Genomic DNA, 22,474 nt, shown 5'->3' on the forward strand with positions numbered 1-22,474 from the left:
CAAAAAAACAACAAATAAATTCAGCCTCAGGCACACCCCAACATGGAAAATTTCAGCCAAAATGTTAAAATCTGGCAAAGTTATAAGCAACTGAAAACAGGGTCCGAGTGGGATGCATGAGGCAACCGAACTAGAGGTGATGTGATCAACTCTACTTATTTTTATATCTGACCCTGTTTTAAGTTATTTATAACATTAGCTTTTAAAATTTGTTTAAAAAAAGACCCCCAGGTTAGCCGCCTAAGCGCTGGCCCAACCTGTAGATATACATAATAGAGGTCAGTGTGACAGTGATGCAGAATGTATGCTGAACTCAGGATAGTTGCTAGTTTCCTTTGTTGCAGTCCTGAAACTGACCTTGATGTGCAGCTTGGGGATTTGCAGCACAGAGGTCTTCTGCTTGGCCAGAATCTTTTTCGTTTCATTGAGACGTGCTGTGACGAAGAAATGCAAAGAGGCCTGTTCCAGCAGCTGACTCATGTACTCCCCCGATTTGATTAAGACCTCAGAAATTTTAGCTGATGGGAGAAACAACACACACAATAAAACTGACGCTTGAAAGCAGTATAGTTACCTATTAATACTTTCAGTCCTGCTGATGCCCTACAGACACAGTACAGATTTTCCCCCACTGAAGAGACTGTCAAAGGCACAAATGAGAATTAGGTGGTCAGACAAAAGTTGCGACCCCTCATTTTCTGCTAAAATTTTCATTGTGTCTTACCTCCCTTTCCCACATCTGTTCCTTTTGTCCTCACCTTGGGCAACACCTGTCATTTAAGATAGTCTCTATTCCAGAGAACTCAATCTTCTTAGTTACATGTCTGTCCAGTGCCCAGCATAATGGAGCCCTGATCCTTGACTGGGGCTCAGAGGCACTACCATAATATAAACAACATGTAATAAATAACTCCCATGGGCTTTTAATGGGAGAGTGAGGTGCTGAAATGCCCTTGGAGAATCTCCCTCTAAATGTTTACTTCTCTACTTCGTTCCCATACCACTTCCAATTATTTTTGTGGGTACCCATGCAGGCGGTAACAGCAACCAGTTGGAGGTGTGAATGCGCACAGTGCTACTGGCAAGGTTTCCTGTTCCTCAGCACAGAGCTCATTGCTGATGCCAGCTGCTGAGCTACATCAACGCTACATGCAGCACGCCACAAAGGGAATCTCTCAGCACTACCCCTCTCCCTTGAGAGCTTTCACTCTGGTCCTGGATCATAATTATTGAAAGGAACAACTCCCTGGGCTGGAATGTTAAGATGCAGAGAATCATTGATTTTAACTGTATTGAACGGCAACTTCCAGTCCAGCAAGGGTGTTAGAATTCAACGTGCAGAAGCTCACATAGATCATCTAGGCAATCGGTCACTATATATCTTGATTCCTTGCCTGAGCAAACTCCAGTCTACTTTTTCCAACATTAGTAAAAAGTATCAAGGTTTTCCACCCACTCATTATTCGTTTGTATTATCGTAGCACCTAGGGGCATCAGAGTCATGCTGGACTAGGCCCCCAGTGTGCTTGGCACTGTATTAACACCCATGAAATTGAATTCAAACTGGATAAATCACATTCACCTCTTTCCACTTTTGATCCACCTACATCAAAATGGGTTCCTAGAGTGGGTTTCAAAGCTATTCCCAGGATGACCACCTGAACTAGATTCACCAGGCCAGCCTGGAATTTTTTTGATGTGGTCCCATCTCCTGTAAATGAATTTCGAATCATATCTCAAATATTTAATTATAATCAAGACTCGGTGTTTATCTGTGCAAAAAATATTTGTTGTACTATAAGTGAAATGTATTTTACAATGGGAAAAAAAAAGAAACATTTCAGATTAAATTTAATCACAGAGAAAAAAGAATAATGGAATCTCATTTCTGCAGAGGATATGCTGGTAAGATGCCAATACAACTTACTGTGCCTGGGAAAGCCAAGGGAGACACAAAACTGAGCTGCCTAGCAGCCTTTCAAAAAAACAGAGAAAGCTAAATATAACCGAGTGGAAGCAATAGCACCTTTGAAGGCACTGGCAGGTTTAAGCTATTCAAATCCTCAAAGATGTTTTCAACCCCCACAGTTCCTTTAATCATTATTCTGAAAATCACGCACCCAGTTTCTGTTTGAAAACTTATTTTGCTCCTTTCAGCAGTGTAGTCTAGAAAGAATGCCTTTGACACATTTTGATCATATAGTGATATTCTATTACCTTCAAAACAGACAGACAGACACACACACTTCTTGCTATGTCACTAAATCTACAAATTCTACTCACATTCCTCAAAATACGTTAAGGCGATTCTGAGGGTTGCCAACATTGTATTTCAAAAATAAGGGACTGTTTTCTTAGCACCCTCGCCCCACCTGTCCTCCTGACATTATTATTATTATTAATAATAACCAGCAGTACTCACTTACATTTGCCAGAGCTATTTCTTGCTGCTTTTTGCAACACTCAGCAACTCCCAATCTTGTCATACAGAGATGAAAAAATAAGGTATGTCCCTTATAATAAGGGACTGTTGGCAACCCTAGCGATTTCCCCCTGGTATGCTAGCTTATTCTAGATGGAGGCCCCGTCTATATTCACTCATCATCATCAGTCACTAGAGTTTGGAATTTATTAAAACATTCCATAGCAGTTTTATGTACCATGCCACAGCTTAGCAAAAATGAGCACTGTGGCTATAAACGTATCCTAGTAAAAAGAAGAACAGGAGTACTTGTGGCACCTTAGAGACTAACAAATTTATTAGAGCATAAACTTTCGTGGACTACAGCCCACTTCTTCGGATGCATATAGAATGGAACATATATTGAGGAGATATATATACACACATACAGAGAGCATGAACAGGTGGGAGTTGTCTTACCAACTCTGAGAGGCCAATTAAGTAAGAGAAAAAAAACTTTTGAAGTGATAATCAAGCTAGCTCAGTACAGACAGTTTGATAAGAAGTGTGAGAATACTTACAAGGGGAGATAGATTCAATGATTGTAATGGCTCAGCCATTCCCAGTCCTTATTCAAACCGGAGTTGATTGTGTCTAGTTTGCATATCAATTCTAGCTCAGCAGTCTCTCGTTGGAGTCTGTTTTTGAAGTTTTTCTGTTGTAATATAGCCACCCGCAGGTCTGTCACTGAATGACCAGACAGGTTAAAGTGTTCTCCCACTGGTTTTTGAGTATTTTGATTCCTGATGTCAGATTTGTGTCCATTAATTCTTTTGTGTAGAGACTGTTTGTTAGTCTCTAAGGTGCCACAAGTACTCCTGTTCTTTTTGCGGATACAGACTAACACGGCTGCTACTCTGAAACGTATCCTAGTAAATTCACCTTAGTGCAGAGGATTCAAACAAGCGCCCCTGCATCATTTAAACTCTTTGTTAAGTGGAACAGGAGTACTTGTGGCACCTTAGAGACTAACAAATTTATTAGAGCATAAGCTTTCGTGGACTACAGCCCACTTCTTCGGATGCATATAGAATGGAACATATAATGAGGAGATATATATACACACATACAGAGAGCATAAACAGGTGGGAGTTGTCTTACCAACTCTGAGAGGCCAATTAATTAAGAGGAAAAAAAAAACTTCAAAAACAGACTCCAAAGAGAGACTGCAGAGCTAGAATTGATATGCAAACTAGACACAATCAACTCCGGTTTGAATAAGGACTGGGAATGGCTGAGCCATTACAAACATTGACTATCTCCCCTTGTAAGTACTCTCACACTTCTTATCACACTGTCTGTACTCGGCTAGCTTGATTATCACTTCAAAAGTTTTTTTTTTTTTTTTTTTTTTCCTCTCTTAATTAATTGGCCTCTCAGAGTTGGTAAGACAACTCCCACCTGTTTATGCTCTCTGTATGTGTGTATATATATCTCCTCATTATATGTTCCATTCTATATGCATCCGAAGAAGTGGGCTGTAGTCCACGAAAGCTTATGCTCTAATAAATTTGTTAGTCTCTAAGGTGCCACAAGTACTCCTGTTCTTCTTTTTGCAGATACAGACTAACACGGCTGTTACTCTGAAATTTGTTAAGTGGAATCACGGTGACTTACATGGAACCTAAGCACAGGGCTGAATCTGACCTGTGGAATTTAGCTTGGAAAACAGAGGGAGTGCTGAGATATTTGCAGATCTATACTGAACATCTAAATTATTGTTAAATGCTTCTCTCAGTTATAGGGATGCAATGGGATTGCAAATGAGAGTTTAGTCGAGAGTTGAAATTGATTTACTTTAATGGCTAGCCACGTATTTTTTATAAAGTTTGACAACTTTACAGGTGACATTTAATAATTGATTCAAAGCATTTAAATTGCTTGTTATAATAAAATCGGTTGGAACAACTCGATGCAGCAGAGAGAAAGTACATTAACAGTTACTGAGTACCCACAAACGAATCGGATGAGTTAGAAACAACCAACAAATAGCTATTGGCTCATCATATGAGACTGGAGTGAAAGTTTTGATTAGGGTCCATCTCTACTTTTTCATTAAGTGGACGATTATTTTATAGAGATTTACAAGCTCCAAATAGAAATTTACAGTTGTAGGGGAAAATCCTGCCCTAAGACGTGCAGAATGGATGAGAGGGAACTTTTTATCCCAGGCAAACAACCGGGTAGGATCTCTCCCTAACGGTCCAGAGAGGGCTAGAACATTGTATCACCAGCACAGCATGCCCCACAGGGTGCATGGTATCTCAGATAGGGAGTGTGCCGTCAGCTGGCTAGCGCATATGCTGTGGTCAGCAGCACACACTGGCCAGGGATGTATGCTGTTCCTTTTTAGATTGCCATAAATATGCACCTAACACTGTATTCCCATAGCCTGTCCTGAACCATCCTATGCTCTAACTCAGGGGTCGGCAACCGTTCAGAAGAGGTGTGCCAAGTCTTCATTTATTCACTCTAATTGAAGGTTTTGCATGCCAGTAATACATTTTAATGTTTTTAGGGCTCTTTCTATAAGTCTATAATATATAACTAAACTAGTGTTGTATATTAAGTAACGTTTTTAAAATGTTTAAGAAGCTTCATTTAAAATTAAATTAAAATGCAGAGCCCCCCAGGCCGGTGGCCAGGACCCAGGCAATGTGAGTGCCACCAAAAATCTTGCATGCCGCCTTTGGCACGCGTGCCATAGGTCGTCTACATCTGCTCTAACTGCACAATGGCTCTTGTGCCAGATGTGCACCCAGTGCCACTGTACTCCCTTCTCTTGTATGGCTCTCTCAGATAAGGGAAAGATTTTGTTTTTATTTTGTCATTGTAACCTCCACCTGGAGAACCAGAGCTTTCCCTTTCCTTTTAGAGAAATTACAAGATGGTCAAAGATGGGAAAATGATATCTTACAGCTTAACACCTGGGCCCATTCTCTCTCGCTCTCATTAAATAATAACAATCCTTATCACTTATTTCTTAATTCAGCGCTTTCAATCTGTAGAACTCAAAGTACTTTTTGAACGTGGATAAGCATTATCACCCCCATTTCACATATTGGGTATGGTCACAGGCAAATACATAGCAGAATGAGGAATAGAACCCAGGTTTCCTGACTCCCATTCCAGGGCCCTATCCAAGGTTATGTAATTTGGGCCTATCGCTGGAGGGAATTTCACTGGTGTCAGCACACACAGATAAGAAAGCAAACAAAAGGCCGAGACTTAAAGTTTTCCCCATCTTACATGCCAAGGGTTCCAGTGTCATATCAAAAGTATGTTTCTTGAATTCATTCTTCGTGACACCCGTATAAAACACAATATTGCCAGACAGATAGACTGTTGCAGTGTAACGGTTGCGGCTGTTGTTTCTGAAAGTTACAGTGACTTTGAAGTCGCTGCCAAGTGTGGCAGTTTCCACTTGAAAGTCCATGTCAACATCGGTCCCTGCCGGCTCCATAGTATCCTGGGTAGCCTGCTTTTTAACGCCATACATCAGAGCTGTCTCAAGGGCCAGTCTCTCTTCTTCTGTGCCTAGGACAAGATGGAAATTATGTTAAAAAAAACCTGAAACAAGGGGACCTAATTACCAGGTTCATAATGGTGCCACTTTCCCAGGGTCCAGATTTGTGTTTTCTGTATGGCAGTAACAAACACCCCAAAAAATCTTTTACAGATATTTTGAAATTATTTCTCTTTTTAAATTACTTCAGTGCTTATAAAAACTACCAGATCATGGGCCAGATCTAAAGCTCATTAGTCAATGAAAAGACTCCCCTTAACCTTAATGATCTCAGGATCTGGCCCTTAGGTTTCTGGAGATCTGCAGCTAGGTAGAGGACAATTTGAGCAGTGGCTGGGGTAATGTATGCTTCCCCACCAAACTGATCAGCTAATGTACTAAAGAGACCACATTTATGAGTGAGAGAGTAGTTCAGTCTCCATGTCCATTCAGTTCTTGGCCCCTTTGCTGAGACTTTCGACTATGGTACCAGTCAGAGATTTATTGCAAATAAAAAACAAAAAAATCACTTGCAATTTTTAAAAATAAAAATAGCAAATTCAACTCAATGATATTTGCCTTATTTGTTTTCTGTGAATTTTTTGTTCACAGAAAGACAGGATGCTCCAAATACTCATGCACATCTGCCGTTGCCTGAATATTTGTGCTAAAGCGTTCATTGAACCATGCTGATAGCTTGTGGATTTGGGAATCATCCAGTCATGAAGCAGAAATGCTACCATATGACGTCGGTGATCAGTCACACTGTGTGACTAGTGAAGTATAAGTAGTGAATACTTGAAGCAATAGTCAGATAATAATTACTGTGGTTCATTATCAACCTAAACTCAACTGACCAGTGGGACTTAGAAAGCAAAATCTCTGTACTCCAAACCATGCAGTCCTGGGTAAAACCTCTTATTTTGGATTAAAATTTTATTTTGCTCCTTCTCTGCTCCCCTAATATCACAAATGAATGGAAGAGTGTTGCTAAAGTAAATTAGTAGAGAAGATGGAAGCACACTACCTACTTTTGAGTATATCTGATTGTAGACACATGTCACAACCCTATGGACTTAATTTTTAGCACTGGAAACAGTCTCAGGGTGGTAGGACTGTGTGACACTCATCCCTTTTCTGTTTAAAAAAAAAAGCACTTACCAAGACACTGTATTTGACATGGAGGAAGCCCATAAGGAATTACCATCACCCAAGATGTGTCAGACCTTCTGTAGTGGATGATGAAAAATTAGCTAGTCCTTGTCTCAGCTCACCCCAATTGGTTGGATAAGAGAAGAGCCTTGCCTCACCCACTCTGCAAAATTCCTGTTTGCAGACCCTTAAAGAAACAGTAACTGATTTTCTCCCACATGCTACTTATTTCTGGGATCACTTCCTCTCCACCAATACTTTTTATTTCCTAGGGCTTTGCATACTTCAAAACCTCCCAAAATTTTAAAGGGCCATGCCATGTGACCTAGGATGGGCTAACCCCTAGTCACCACTACTCTTAAGGGTCAGACTACCCTGTCACTTCTGATGTGGATGATGAAAAACCACTTGTAAATGTCCTCTTCCAGACACACACAGTCCATATTAATGGTGTGTATTTTTATTTATTTATTTTTTTAACTATGGACAGTGGAATCAGACTGAGGGACTGGCACTTGGATTGCATATGAGTTCAGCTGGGTCTCATCTGCACAATAATTAATGAAGCATGACTGTGTATATTTGCCAGTACTCTGTTAAAAGGGACTTTAATAATTAGTTGTCTTGTAATAGTACCCAAAGGTTCCAATCAGGATCAGGACCCCATTGTGCTCACCACTGAATAAACAGGAAGACACAATCCCTGCCATGAAGAGTTTACTATCTCATTTACATTACATTCATATAGTTTGTGTCATGTCAGAAATTAACAGGAACATGGCAGAGCTGAACAGCACGTATGCAACATGCCTTTCTCCTCTCCCACAAAAAGGCATTCCACAAAACATTACGATGACAGAGTCCTGTTTAGACCTAACCTCTTGCTAACAGTAGGCAGGACAGAAGGCCCAGCAAACCTTTTAGCCTACGTAAGAATGTTAACTGCATTTTGGGAAAATATGATTATAATTCTTCATGGAATAAATATTTTTTTACTAGCTGTTTTGACTCTGGTCCTTCAGTACACACACACAAATGTGCTTCAGATAATGTTAGTCCCCAGCTGGGAGGATTGTCTGTATTCAGTGTAGGGAATAACTAAGGGGCCCATGTTGTCTTTGGCAACACCACACATTTACATCTGGGGCAAATGTATGGAATTATTATAGCAGAGTGGGACAGACATGATATGAAATGTCTTTATTGAAGTGCATACCTCAGAATGGTGAAACTTCATGGGGTAGGGTAAAGCATAAGGAGATCCTCACACTCTCTGAATGGATTGGCCTTAATGACGCAGGACAGATCTAGGTGGCATAAATCAGGACAGCTCCATTGACATTAATAGAGCCAGGCCAGTTTACACCAACTGAAGATCCGGCCTCCATGTTTAAAGCATTTGAGTACAGAATATGAGCGATCTTCGCCACAAAGTCTCACCTATTGTATTAAAAGCATAAATTCTTTTTGAATTAAGTAAATTCATCCATGGTTACCCTCTGGTTTCAGATCTATCAACTCCTATCCTAGATGGTTGAGTGACAGCCTAAGGAGATGTTCTTACAGAAGGATTTGTAATGTGTCTGAGGTGGAATTAAGATGCACCAAGTTTTCCACACTACTTGGAGAAAGCTGTGTGAGAACCCACCTTGCTAGAGGTTTACATCTCAACGACATGAGACCTATTTAAGAAAAATCTACATCAGTATATACACTTTGTTTTCCCGTGTGCAGTAAGTTACCTTCCTGGAACTTGTACTGCTCAGTAATGTCCTTGGTTCTATCACTCCCAATTTCCTTGGTCAAGATTAATTTCCCAATGTGGGTCTTATCAATGTGTTCAATCACTCTGGACCCATCTTTCATTGCTTTTGAGTAAACAACATCACTATTTACCTATAAAATTAAACAACAAAGCATTACATCTTCTGTTGGGTTTAAAGCCAGTATGTCTTCCCCTTGACTCTATGACACAATCATCAAGTCCTACTGATTTCAACAGGACGAGATACATGTTTAAAATTAAGCACATATTTAAACACCTTGCTGAACTGGGGCCCAAAACACTTCCAAAAAGGGCTTATGTTAATGATAATTTGGTAATATTTTAAACTAGCTGTCAGACACACTTGACATGTGGATTTCCTAATACAGTTGCAGGGCCAGAACTTCAGCTAGTGTAATTCAGCATAGCTCCATGTATAGTCATTGGAGCCAATTGTCACCTGCCGTGGATCTGGCCCACTGTGTCCTTTTGAATAATCAGTAGCTATTTAAAACACATTTCTGAAGACTGAGAAATGCTGGCAGCAAGTCTGGTCTTCATGATGCCTGTAAAGGTACTGTCCTGAGTTGAGGGGCCCCACTGTCCCAGCAGGAGCACAATTATTTTGCATTCTAGTAAAGCCCCACAATGTGTTAGGTGTTGTCAACACATATAGAAAGACATGCCCTGGTCCAAAGAGTTTACAACACCACCCAGAGCTTCAGAGCCCGCCTGCTGTTACAGTCCTTAATGAGAGGCAGGAGCTAATGCAGATTGTGTTATGGAAAGCAGCGACTAACTTTCTCTGCTGCTCTGGTAACTGTGGTTTAATTTCAACTGGAGCAACTTCTTCTGATTACTCCTTTGGCAAGCAGTGATTGGTGAATTTTATCATTCAAAAGTGTCATATCAAACCTACTGATCTAAATATAATTCTAGGATTTCTATTTTACATGGGTTGTATGGGAAATAACATTGCAGTCCATGTATTATACCTAGAGACTGACTTACTGTCCCATTTAAATCACTCAAAACACTTTTTTCAGGTACATACCTCTGCAAAAACAAAAGGAGCATCGAACTGGAAGCAGACATGACCATGTTTAATAGCTTGAACGGAAGCAGGGCCACATCTATACATACCTGAATTGAGAGTAGAGGGGGGGAAGAGAAATAAAAGGTTGAATTTGTTCTCTTTAACTTTAATTAAAGTTAATACCTAGAATGTGCTAGATTGGGAAAAAACAAGTAGCCAAAACCATTAGCTTAAAATAAGAACATAAGAACGGCCACACTGGGTCAGACCAATGGTATCCTGTCTTCCGATAGTGGCCAATGCCAGGTGCCCCAAAGGGAATGAACAGAACAGGTAATCACCAAGTGATCCATCCCCTGTCGCCCATTCCCAGCTTCTGGCAAACAGAGGCTAGGGACACAATCTCTGTCCATCCTGGCTTACAGCCATTGATGGACCTATCCTCCATTAACTTATCTAGTTCTTTTTTGAACCCTGTTATAGTCTTGGCCTTCACAACATCCTCTGAGAAGGAGTTCCACAGGCTGTGTGTTGTGTGGAAAAAAATACTTCCTTTTGTTTGTTTTAAACCTGCCTCTTAATTTCATTTGGTGACCCCTAGTTCTTGTGTTATGAGGAGTAAATAACACTTCCTTATTTACTTTCTCCACACCAGTCATGATTTTATAGACCTCAATCATATCCCCCCTTAGTCGTCTCTTTTCCAAGCTGAAAAGTCCCAGTCTTACTAATCTCTCCTCATACAGCAGCCGTTCCATACCCCTAATAATTTTTGTTGCCGTTTTCTGAACCCTTTCCAATTCCAATATACATGAAATAAAAAGATAGTTGGGCTTATGATACGAAGTAGAACCTAGCTCCTCTGCTGCAGGCATAATATTCCACTGGTATCTGTACTGCAAAGATAGCATATTATACTTGGTACATGCAGGTGCCTTTCGACTCATGTGCTAAGTGTGTGATGCAGCAACAAAGCTGTTCTTTAATGAAAATGGAAACTTTGCTTCCCTTCCACTTTCAGGGCCTCATGCTGCTACCCTTACAAACTCTGCTGGCAGTGAGACTACTTGCAGAGTGAAGTACTACTCAGTGTGATAAGAGTATCAGAATCAGGCCTTCAGTGTCTGAGGCTATTTAAAGAAGGGGGAAAAAAGGCTTTTATAACACTTCTCCCCTCCCCCGCAATATTTCCCCACTCTAGTTTTTTGATGTTCTAACCTCAACTTGCCCACAGGTGCACATGCATGCACACACACGTGTGCTAAATTCAACTAAGGTAAGATCATGGCCCTGATGCTTACTTGAAAACGGTGATGTTTTCATCTACCTTTTTAAAGTGATTTGGGAGTTTCTGAAAAGTGATGAACTGACAGAACTTGGTCCCTGTTCACCATGATTTCAGTGGAGTTATGTCTGTGCAAAACTGGAGTAACTAAGTGCTGAATCAGGCCCTTTTTCCGCTGGTTAGCCCCTGATAAAGCACCGACATGTTGCTCCACGTTTTCCATATTGCCCCACGAGCATGCCTCAATCCTCAGCCATAGGTACTACTTCAGAGGTCATTCAGTCCTTTCTTCTCTGCTGGGATTGTCAGCAACTGTCAATTAATGCCAGTTTTATGACACTGAGACCTGTTTGCTAGGAACTGGACTGATAGCATCAACTCATTTCACATGCTCTAGGCCACAGAACATGTATCTGTTGGTAATAACGTATAGCCACAACTGACCTAGACGGGAAAGGCTCCATGTTCTATTACCAACTCAGTGAACCATCCAGTCCCAAATCTGAAGCTATCTAACAGTTGGCACCTTAATGACACACTTTTTGCTTCACTGTTTAGCATAAGCCTCAACTGCTGGAAATGTCATTCAGTATGAGTTGATTTGAGTTAAAGCTGACAAGCCTGGAGAAGCTCAGTCTGTCAGAGTGTGAACCTAGAAAACATCCGACTGCTGCTGTCTTAAGGATCTATGTTTGAACTGAGTGAGGAGGAAATTAGGAAATGTAACAGCAATAGTGGATTTTCATTTTTCTCTACCATCTAGAGAATGCAACCACAGGAGTTTACAGAGGGAAATTAGCACTATGGCATATATTATATACATCCAAAATACTTGGTTTAAAACTTACATCCCCTCTCACGCTTCCACAGGGCAGCTCTCTTATCACAAATACATTTAACGTTCCTGGGGCTGGGTCCAAACTCCAGTGAAGGCAATTGGAGTCCTTTCACTGGCTTCAATGTTCTTTGGATCAGGCACCTTTCCCTTCCCTCACTCCACTGTGCTATAAGTTGGCTTGCAAGCTGGTCACAGGGCTCATGGAAATCAGGAGTCCCATGACTTCTCCATTTTTTTCCTTGAGCCCTTTGACTTTTGGGTGGCCGTGCTGTGGAAAATACCGCAATCTCTCCCCACCTTTGAAGCAGTCACTCAGCTCTGCTTATGCCATTTGCTGAGGCTGAAGGGCCAGGGCCATTCCTTTACTGAAGGGGGATGTAAATATGTCTGAGCCTATAACAATCAGTATCAAAATGTAGGACCAACACCTAAATACTATGGTGAGGGCACTTTAGAAATCTGATTAAATAAAGTTTGTGGTTTCATCAACATTTTCCATGTTTCACCTATGATTTTTTCAAAGTAATTTCCATTATAAAATTCCTATCATTCCTAGCAGTATGCACAGAAATTCTGCTTTGAACATGCTTTCAATGGGAAACAGTATGCAGTCCCCCGTTAACAGAAGTCAAGGTTATACATGGGTTGCATCAAAACCTTTTGGTATACTGCCTAACCCAACAAGAATGGCTGAATTATGGTATAGTGTGTCTTGTTTTCCTTTGGCCAAATTCTATGCCTGCTGAGATAATTGGTGCTTTTATATCTATTGCGGGAGAATGAGGAATACATCTCCAAATCTTCTCCACAGCCGCCGACTTCAGTCTAAAGACTAAAATACAAAGACTGCATGCAGGATTACCATCACTGTTTTCTTGAGGAGTACTATCTACGACTTGCCATCCTCCAAAACCAACGGGAAGATCAGGTCTGGTCATCCATGCCTCATTCCAGCAGTGATAGTTCCTTACATGGGAGAACAGACAAGAATATTCAACACTGAAGCATACAAATAAATATCAAAACAAGCCTGTGTCTTAATGACTCACTGTTGCAGTGAAAATCTCATAAGAATTTCCTGGGTTCAGCAGTTTATACGTTGCAGAGGACAGATCAAGCCAGATCCCCAGGCCCAATAATTTGGTGCCTGCTGAAGCTTGATGGGGAGCATCAGAAAGGTAAGTGTAAGCCTTCTTTGCAATCCCCTGATCCTCAAGCTCCCTGGCACCAGTTCAGTGCCAAGAAGCCAATTAGAGGAGCCTGAAAGATGCTCTAAATGGCACTTAATGCATAGGTCCCTAAAAAGAGATTCAGGCATCTGGGGATTGTTGGTGCACAGCTGTGCTCCTGCCACAACCCTTTTTTGTCAGCCACGTCCCCAAGAATGGGGGCTGTGAGAAGGGTGCCAGTCGTCAACTATCTCAGAGAATGCCTCTATGCAAGAGAAATCCCTAACTGCGCATGCACCCTGGTGTTAACACTGCTTTGTGCCTCTTGAATGGTATAAAGCAGAACTAGCCAGGCTGATGACTTGGTATATCTTAAACAGAGGTTTCAGTACCAACTATACAACTGGCAATATGCACAACTATGTTCATTCTGACGGGTAAAACAAACAAACGAGCTTTTAACTATGAACATCACTGGCAGGACTGTGTGTGTGTGTGTCTAAAAAGCATATGCTAACTGTGGTATTATAAATGCTGTGTATTTACCTTCCTCTATAAAGAACCCCTTTTTCCTCTGTGTAAAGTTGCAGGTGCAGGTTTATTAACTGACCCTGCACTGGATATAAAAAAATATTTCCCTAACTCCTTGTAGGTCATTTTTGAATGCTTCAGACCAAAGACTAAACTTTTTAAAGAGGAATAGTTGCATTAGTTTGCGGACAATACCAAGCTGGGAGGGGTTGCAAGTGCTTTGGAGGATAGGATTAAAATTCAAAATGACCTGGACAAACTGAAGAAATGTTTTGAAGTAAATATGATAAAATTAAATAAGGGCAAAGGCAAAGTACTCCACTTAAGGAGGATCAATTGCACACATCCAAAATGGTAAATGACTGCCTAGGAAGGAGTACTGCAGAAAGGGATCTGGGGGTCATAAAGCAAACATCATTCTGGGATGTATTAGCAGGAGTGTTGTAAGCAAGATACAAGAAGTAATTCTTCTGCTCTCCTCCACACTGATTAGTCCTCAACTGGAATGTTGTATCCAGTTCTAGGTGCCACATTTCAGGAAGGATGTGGACAAATTGGAGAAAATCCAGAGAAGAGCAACAAAAATGATTAAAGGTCTAGAAAACGTGACCTATGAGCAGAGTTCCCTCTAATTTTTTCACCTCACGTGCGGAATGAATTTTGTTATGTGCACCAATATGCAGGTGATGTGTCACACATCACCTGCATATTGGTGCATATAACAAAATTCATGTGGCGGGGGTAGGGCTGAGGGGTTCGGAGCGTGGGAAGGGGCTCAGGACTGGGGCAGAGGGTTGGGTGTAAGGGTTGAGGGCTCCAGCTGGGGGTGCGGGCTCTGAGGTGGGGCTGGGGATGAGGGTTTTGGGGTGCAGGAAGGTGCTCTGGGGCTATGGTGGGGAGAGTGGACTCCCCCCAGCTCTCTCTCCCCGCAGCAGCACCTGGGCTGGGGGGTTTGTGGGGGAAGAGGCATCTCTCCCTGCCGTGGCAGCTCCAGGGCTGGGACCGCATGATAGGCACCCTTCTCCCAGCAGGTCTGGGCCAGGGCTGGGTTTGGGGTTGGCTGGGCTGCCCGTGCCGCGACTGGGTTCGGGCCTGGCTGGGCCGTCCCACCTCGGCTGCAGCTGGGTTCAGATGGGGTAGGGGCATCCCGGCCGGTCCGGGCACCCCAGGCACGGCAGAGTTGAGGGCCGGGCTAGGTTGGGGCCAGGGGAGGGACACGCCCTCCCCCTCCCGCAGCAGGACCCCAGGCGAGTTCTCTGAGCGCCTGCATGGTGCTAAGAAGGCAGCTGCACAGCTTACAGGGAACTTAGCCTATAAGGGAAGATTGAAAAAATTGGGTTAGTTTGGTCTGGAGAAGAGGAGACTGAGGGGGGACATGCTAACAGTTTTCAAGTACTTAAAAAGGTTGTTACAAGGAGATGGGAGAAAAATTGTCGTCATTGACCTCTAAGGATAGGACAAGAAGCAATGAGCGTAAATTGCAGCAATGGTGATTTAGGTTGGACATGAGGAAAAATTTCCTGTCAGGGTGGTTAAGCAATGGAATAAATTACCTAGGGAGGTTGTGGAATCTCCATCACTGAAGATTTTTAAGAGCAGGTTAGATAAACACCTGTCAGGGATGGTCTAGATAAACTTAGTCCTGCCATGAGTCATGGACTAGATCAGGGGTAGGCAACCTATGGCACATGTGCCAAAGGCGGCACGCGAGCTGATTTTTCAGTGGCACTCACACTGCCCGGGTCCTGGCCACCAGTCCAGGGGGCTCTGCATTTTAATTTAATTTTAAATGAATCTTCTTAAACATTTTAAAAACCTTATTTACTTTACATACAACAATAGTTTAGTTATATATTATAGACTTAGAGAAAGAGACCTTCTAAAAATGTTAAAATGTATTACCGCCACACGAAACCTTAAATTAGAGTGAATAAATGAAGACTCGGCACACCACTTCTGAAAGGTTGCCAACCCCTGGACTAGATGATTGCTAGAGGTCCCTTTCTATGATTAGGTCTAACTAAAGGTCTAAAAAAATATGCAAAAAGCAATTTACGTTAGAATTTTCCAACTCTTCCTTGGTAATACTGCAGAATGTAGAGAGACCCCAACTGAATCACCAGTGCCGTGCTGCTAAGTTTTCCTTGGAGGTTTTCCATGTAAGCAAAAACTAGGCCCAGCTCTTAGTTTCTAATTAGTTCCCAGCCTCACATGCTATGGTTGCCCATATGAGAGGTCATAGCTCCATGGGGCCAGGTTCCATTGGTCTTGGAACTAGGGGTGCTGGGGTTGCTGCCACACACCTTAGCTTGAAGTGGTTTCTATTATATACACAAGCTTTACAGCTTGGTTCAATGGCTCGCAGCACCCCCACTATACCAATTGTTCCAGTGCCCCTGCCAAGTGCTGTTCCATGAGCCACATGCATTATGTTCAAAGGCATTTAAGTGGTTAATCTAAGCACTGAGAATTGAAATGCCCTCACTTGGCTGGATGCTTGAAAAAACACCACCAGGTCATCTCATTTATAATTTGTTTCAAAGATGAACAGCCCTAAAGAAAAAGATGGCTCTTGTAACTTTCTTTCTGAAATTTTATTAGAGCTCAAGGGAGAGCTCTAATAAACAAGGAGGAAAAAACCCAACACGAGTTTCTCGCAACAGCTTCAAGAATCAACCAAGTGTTTGAATTCTGTTATTGCCAAAAACGGGGTAGGGGAAGTAGCAATTTTCTTTGCAAATTATGTGTATCCTGCCAGCAGATATGACTAAAATTGCATTTGTGTAGCCACTGATACTTCCCTAATGCATGCAATATTAGCAATAAAATTGCAGCCAGAATGGATTGTTAAACTCCGACCAGTTCATTAATAATAGGTGAAAAAACAGAAATGGAGAGGAGTCAGTGGGATCTGAGGCTTGTCTAACAAGACATTTCAAAGCGGAAATAAATGCTTGGATCAGGGAAAAACTTGTCAGTTAGGAGAGTTAATGAAGCAGGAGTACAGAAAAAGAATTATTCAAGAAAAGTGACGCACACAACTAGAATTTTTGATACTGCGGCGTACTGAGTCATTCTCATAGAGCCTTTGGTGAACCGCTATCTGGTAGGTGGGTTTTTGAAAGTCATGATGATGCCATGTGACAAGAGAACCTCTGCCCTGAAGCACTTAAAATCCAACTTTGAATCAAACTCAGTGTTCTTGGCTTTGAGTGAGACAAAAGGACAGAATGTAAGAAACAGCAGGGAGGGAGCCATGAACGAAACTAATCTTATTTGGCGAGTAGACACTGCAATGTAATAACCTGACTGTAAGCTCTTTGTGGCAGGGACTGTTTTTTTTTTGTTTTTGTTTTGTATAGTGCCTGGAACAATGGGATTGAGATTTATATATGCTACTGCAATACAAATGATAAATAAGTATGATGACATTGGGTGAGGCTGGATAGATAGATATTCACTTGTACTGTCCCAGCTTTTGGGGGATTCTTCCATCCCTAAAAGGTAATCTAAAGTTCCTTCCAGCTCCAAAACATACTGGGCCACATGCTTGGCTAGTGAAGTGGGCTCTGTTCTATTGACGTCAATAGAGCTACGCCGCTTACTAGCAGCTGAGGATCTAACCCTATATATATAGACAATTATTTAAACTGAAGTTGTAGCTTTTATATCTAAACCAGCCAGAGACTAAACAAAATGATAGAAAAACTAATAAAAGATGACCATGTGGGTTTTATGCCTGGCAGACAATTTAAGAAGAGTACTTTACAGGGTTCATATGGTTAGGGACATATTGGAGGAGAGAGGACATTAGGATTGAGAATAGTGCTGAAGACCTGTCTTCCACACCACAAGAAATTTGGTTTTGGAGTGAGAGAGAGGGTGGAGCCTGAAAGAGTGGAGTTCAACACCTCAGAAAGGATCTCTACTGAGGCCTCCATCCTACACTGAGCTTGGCATGGAAGAAGCTCCTGCACTCACATGGAGGCTCATTGACTTTAAAAGGGATTGGGGATCATACTAGGATCAAGGCATGGTAGTAGGATCCCTTCAAGGTATATTCCTTACATATCTGTACATAATTAAAAGAAAACTAAAGTAAGGAGAAATAGTCAGTAATGACAGTAATCTGACCAAGTTTTTAAAAATAACTTCTGGAAAAGTCTGTAATTCTTTATATATGTTTTCATCCTGAGAAAAAGTGCTTTTTTCTAAAAATAAGTAAATGCATATCAGATGCCAAGCACTTGAGTGCAGCCCCACACCTAGAGAGGGGTCTGAACAAAAACCTGGATCCAAACATCCCTGAATTCTGGGGGTGTTTGAAATAGGAACACAGATCCATCTTTTGCAGCTCCAGGGAATAAAACAGTCAACTGATATAGATGTTCATAAAGGAAAGAGATCCTAACTTCCAGTTACCTAGGGATTATAAATAAATTAAAAAAGAAAACTCAATAAATTGTTATAAATACCTTGAACGTGTCGTCTTAAAAAAACAAAAAGCTACATTGAAATAACGTCAAGGATAAGACACAAACCATTTAAAGTCTGAGTTAGAGCTACCATAGAGTGGTACAAGGTAATGAAGAGAAAGGACACAGAGGAGAAATGGAAAGTGCTGTAAGATAAATTAATGTACGCCCAAGGGATTATGTGCACCATGTAGCAATAAATACATTATGAGGAGAAAGGGAAGAACAAGGAAGTTCCCAAAGTAATCAAGACAAAGAAAGAGGTATATAAAATGTGAGGTGTTAAACATTGCGGGCTAGTTCCTCAGCTCAAGTGAATTGGCACAGATCCCTTGTCTTCAATGGAGCTTCATCTATTTACACCCGCTGAGAATCTGTCCCTAGCTTCAGAGGAAAAATTGAACAATTATTGAATCAAGTGAAAAATATTGAAAAATGGTAGGAAAATGAAAAGGTGGGGGCAGAAAAGGAAAAATTCACAAGCGGTTAAGAGAAATGTGACTGAGTACAAAGGGAAAAAGAGCTTGATGAAGCTGTCAGTAGAGTGTCTAACATACTGCAGTAATACTTGGCTATATACACAGGGCCTAATTCCCCTCTCATATCAGTTATACATCACTGTATCTTCAATGGAGTTACTCTCAATTTATACCAGTGTAAGTTGCAGGAGAATCATACCTATAGAAATGTTCTGTCTTCTGATCATTAGAGTAAATGCTAAATTTTAATTTTGGAACCCTGGAACCCCAAAGTATAGGCTTCAAAATAGGTATATTACAGACACAGAACTACGTAATGTTGTTGTAGCTGTGTCGGTCCCAGTATATTATCTCACCCACTTTGTCTCTCTAGATACAGAACTATTTGTTTTCTGTGCAATTCCTATAGGATGGCACATGGGTGGTTCTGTGAGATGCACTGACTTATGCTATCATGAAAGAGAATTTTTCCTTGGAAATTGACATGTAATTCTTACATAGATTCCAAAACCTGGATCCTTCCCCGCTGACAATGGAACTCATGGGGATGCAATTATAATAGGCTCAGTCTTTTTGTCCTTGGGACAGTAGATTTGTTCCAGTTTTTATGTTATAAAGAATCCAGATCTTGGATTGTTAATGAAGCATCCTGATGAATGAATATTATTCTACCGATGAGGTGAAGAAATCATTCACACAAATCAGGAATATTAACAGTGGGCAGAACAAGAATCTACTGAATGTAGGAATGTGTATAGAAGGCAGATTCATTGCTCCACAGAAAGAGAGATGTTGTGGTATGGTAATCCACAGATCATTTCTGCTGAATGTAGCACTTAATCAATACATATTGCTGTTCTCACTCCAGACAGGAGAACGGGAAAGTTTGAGGGAGAAAACAGCAGAATTGTCTTCTGCAAACCTAAGGTGGTCTTGGCTCAAACAATACACTGATCAGATATCCTGTTATTTTTATAAAGCTAACAGAAGTATTAAAGAGACCTGTCCTGTATCTCTTAAAAATGTGTCTGATTTATTTTAAAGTTTGTCCAGCTGCAACTCTGGATGCAGGTACCAACTTTAAATAAAACATGCAAATAGGAAACTATCAAAAGCAACAGAAAATTTCCCATGACTTCAATGGACATTGGATCAGGACTTAAATCCAAGCTATGAAATCCTCCGAATACCAGCAAAATTAGAGAAACCCAACATATAGCAAGATTGGGCCCTCTGTTAGGTTTTCTAGAGTTCAGCAATTATTGCTATTTAAGTGTTCACCCTCTCTTCCAAGTTGCTTATATGTGTGGTACATTGAATGCTGACTCTTGAACTGATCCCTTGCCTTTTTCCATGTTGAGTAATTTACATTCATTGGCCTATTTATTAACTAGCTTTTATTTCACAGTTTGCAACTATGTCTTTCTATAATCTAGCAGTATTCTTTAAGGTATACAGCAGAGACAAACTAAACCTCGATCATCTGTCATGTTTTATGTGCACAGAGATGATAGGTTTGCTGGGACAGCTCACCAGATTGAGTCTTTTGTGAGTTTGGAGTCCATTTTCCCTTCTTCATCCACAAAGACATCCAGTTGTAAATTGGCATCATTATCATGGGCAGAGGAATAATTGGTAACAATTCTTCCAGGTATCCCTATGCACCTTAAAACTGGAGTGGAAAGAGAAAGGAAATGCAAAGGATGATATGAGGCAATATGATGATACATGGGCAAGAGGATGAGTAGATAGGATGGGTAGGTAGATTGGAGGAGATTATAGGTATACTGCAGGTAGAAGCAGGGTGGAGGATGGAAAGATCATTGGGGACTTTATTCTTTCAAAACTTTCCATTTGTAAAACACACACACACGCTTTTTCCTCATGTGCTAAGTGTAACAGTTAGCTTCCCCAAAAAACAAGACACAGTAGAGGGTAAACACTGGACCTTCCAGCAGTGATCAACTTTGAAGTGAATGGAAGACTTTATTAGAAAGGGCAACAGTTAGAAGGTTTCTTGGTTTTAAGTTTAGTTGGAATTTTCCAATGTTACATTTGGAGGAATCTAGAGAATCCAAAGAATATAACAGAAATCAATTGATATTGAGATAGAAAACTGAATTATTTACAAGTGTCAGAGTCAGAGAGTTTAAATAAAGCACATTACATAATTTGAACCAATTGCTCAGTAATAATACTTTGAACTTCTGTAATCACCTTTTATTAGACGATCTCACATGAATTAAAAAAATGCATTAAATCACAGAACATTTCAGTGACGTTAGTAATTGTTATCTCTATTTTTATGGATGGGAAAGCTAAGATGTAGTCAGGTTAAGGCTCTTGTTCAGATGGTCTGGTGCATCATGGGAGTCCCATGGCCATGGTATAGCATAGGAGATGGGAGTCCAGCCAGGGACGCACAGCTCTCAAAGAAGAATGCGGGGTAGGGGGAGGGGTGGGGTCTGAGGCATCTGAACAACAACTTCCATGAGACACTGCAGCAGCATTTCTGAATTGCTTATTTCAGTTTTCAGAGAAGCATTTGTGTTCTTCATTTTTTGGATGAAAAGCCAATCGTTTCCACAGAAGGCAGATACTGTTTTGGGGAGGAGAGAGGCTTGAAAACCCAATTTACTGTCAAAAAACAATGTCAATGGAAAAGTTTGGACAGCCCTATATGGTACTATTTTGGCTAATGTCAATAAAGAGCAACAGCACACATTTGTTTTAAATTGTTTGATGACAAATTACCTGGATGCATCTCATACATTCATCTCATACGTACTGTGGCAAAGAGTCCCGTGCTTCTTGGCGGATATAGTGGCCTCAGAAGCTCACTGAGGCCCTCAATATGACCTCCCTTTCCCAGTAAGGCGGCAAAGGTTACAGATTATTGAGCTACTTCCATCACAGGCCTGTATGGGAGATGGAATACCCACAGTCTCTGTTGCTCTTTAGAGCTCCTTAGGCACAGTTTGTTCTCCTGCCTGGATCCAAGTCCGTTTCCCCTTTCAAATGGATCTCTGTGGATCATGCGGGAGGGAAGAAAGGGGGAACCCGGGCTCACCCTCTACTCCAGGTTCCAACCCAGGGATCCTAATGATAGCAGCTGTTAGCGGCTTCCCTCCTCCACTGACACTGCTTTGATTCCCTGGGCCACTTCCCCATACTCCCCTTTTCCAAACTTCACCCTTACCTCAGGATACTGCCCTGCCCTGCCTTGCCCTGCCTTGCCCTGCCTTGCCTTGCCTTGCCCTGCCCTGCCCTGCCCCGCCTCTCACCTGGGCTCCTCTCAAGAGGACTGGAAAGGAGAGCTTTTAAAGCAGTATAAATGGGACCTTAATTGATTCCAGCTGTCTCCATTAGCCTAACAGTCTTACCTGACCCTCTGTCAGTTAATTATGCTCAGGTGCCGGCATTAGCCTAACGACCTTAACTGGCTAAATTGGCGTCAGGTGTCTTGATTGGCCTGGAGTAGCCCTTGTTTGGCTATCCAGGGAACAGTGACCTGCTCATTCTGAGGCTGATATACCTGCCTTCCACTACCCTCTTATATCCTTCTGGCCTGAGTCTGTCACAGTGCCTATGGATTACATTTCTTTCAAATGCCCTCCCAGACTTCCAGCACATGAGCGCCATCGGGGCTCATTGAAAATAATTAATCTGACTATTTTAAGATCAAAGACTTAGCTTACTTTTCTCCAGAATGTTTTAGCATTTTAAACCAGATGATTGTTTTGAATCAGTAAGGTAACCTTGAAAAACTGGATTGGTT

The 22,474-nt window shown here is 41.4% G+C and overlaps 1 protein-coding gene across 4 annotated transcripts in view; it reads right to left on the bottom strand.

Moving 5' to 3' along the window:
* Positions 1 to 22,474, bottom strand: part of F13A1 (coagulation factor XIII A chain) — a 300,639-nt gene that overhangs the window by 16,229 nt on the left and 261,936 nt on the right. For all 4 annotated transcript variants that reach the window (XM_065584922.1, XM_065584921.1, XM_065584923.1 and 1 more), the window contains 6 exons: positions 20,230 to 20,368; positions 12,905 to 13,008; positions 9,938 to 10,026; positions 8,861 to 9,014; positions 5,711 to 5,998; positions 358 to 518 (listed from right to left, as the gene is read on the bottom strand). In XM_065584922.1, coding sequence (XP_065440994.1) covers positions 358 to 518; positions 5,711 to 5,998; positions 8,861 to 9,014; positions 9,938 to 10,026; positions 12,905 to 13,008; positions 20,230 to 20,368 — 935 coding nt within the window. The remainder of the gene's footprint in view (positions 1 to 357; positions 519 to 5,710; positions 5,999 to 8,860; positions 9,015 to 9,937; positions 10,027 to 12,904; positions 13,009 to 20,229; positions 20,369 to 22,474) is intronic.

This window comes from Chrysemys picta, chromosome 2 (genome assembly GCF_011386835.1).
Source record: "Chrysemys picta bellii isolate R12L10 chromosome 2, ASM1138683v2, whole genome shotgun sequence".
NCBI classification, from domain to species: Eukaryota; Metazoa; Chordata; order Testudines; family Emydidae; genus Chrysemys; species Chrysemys picta.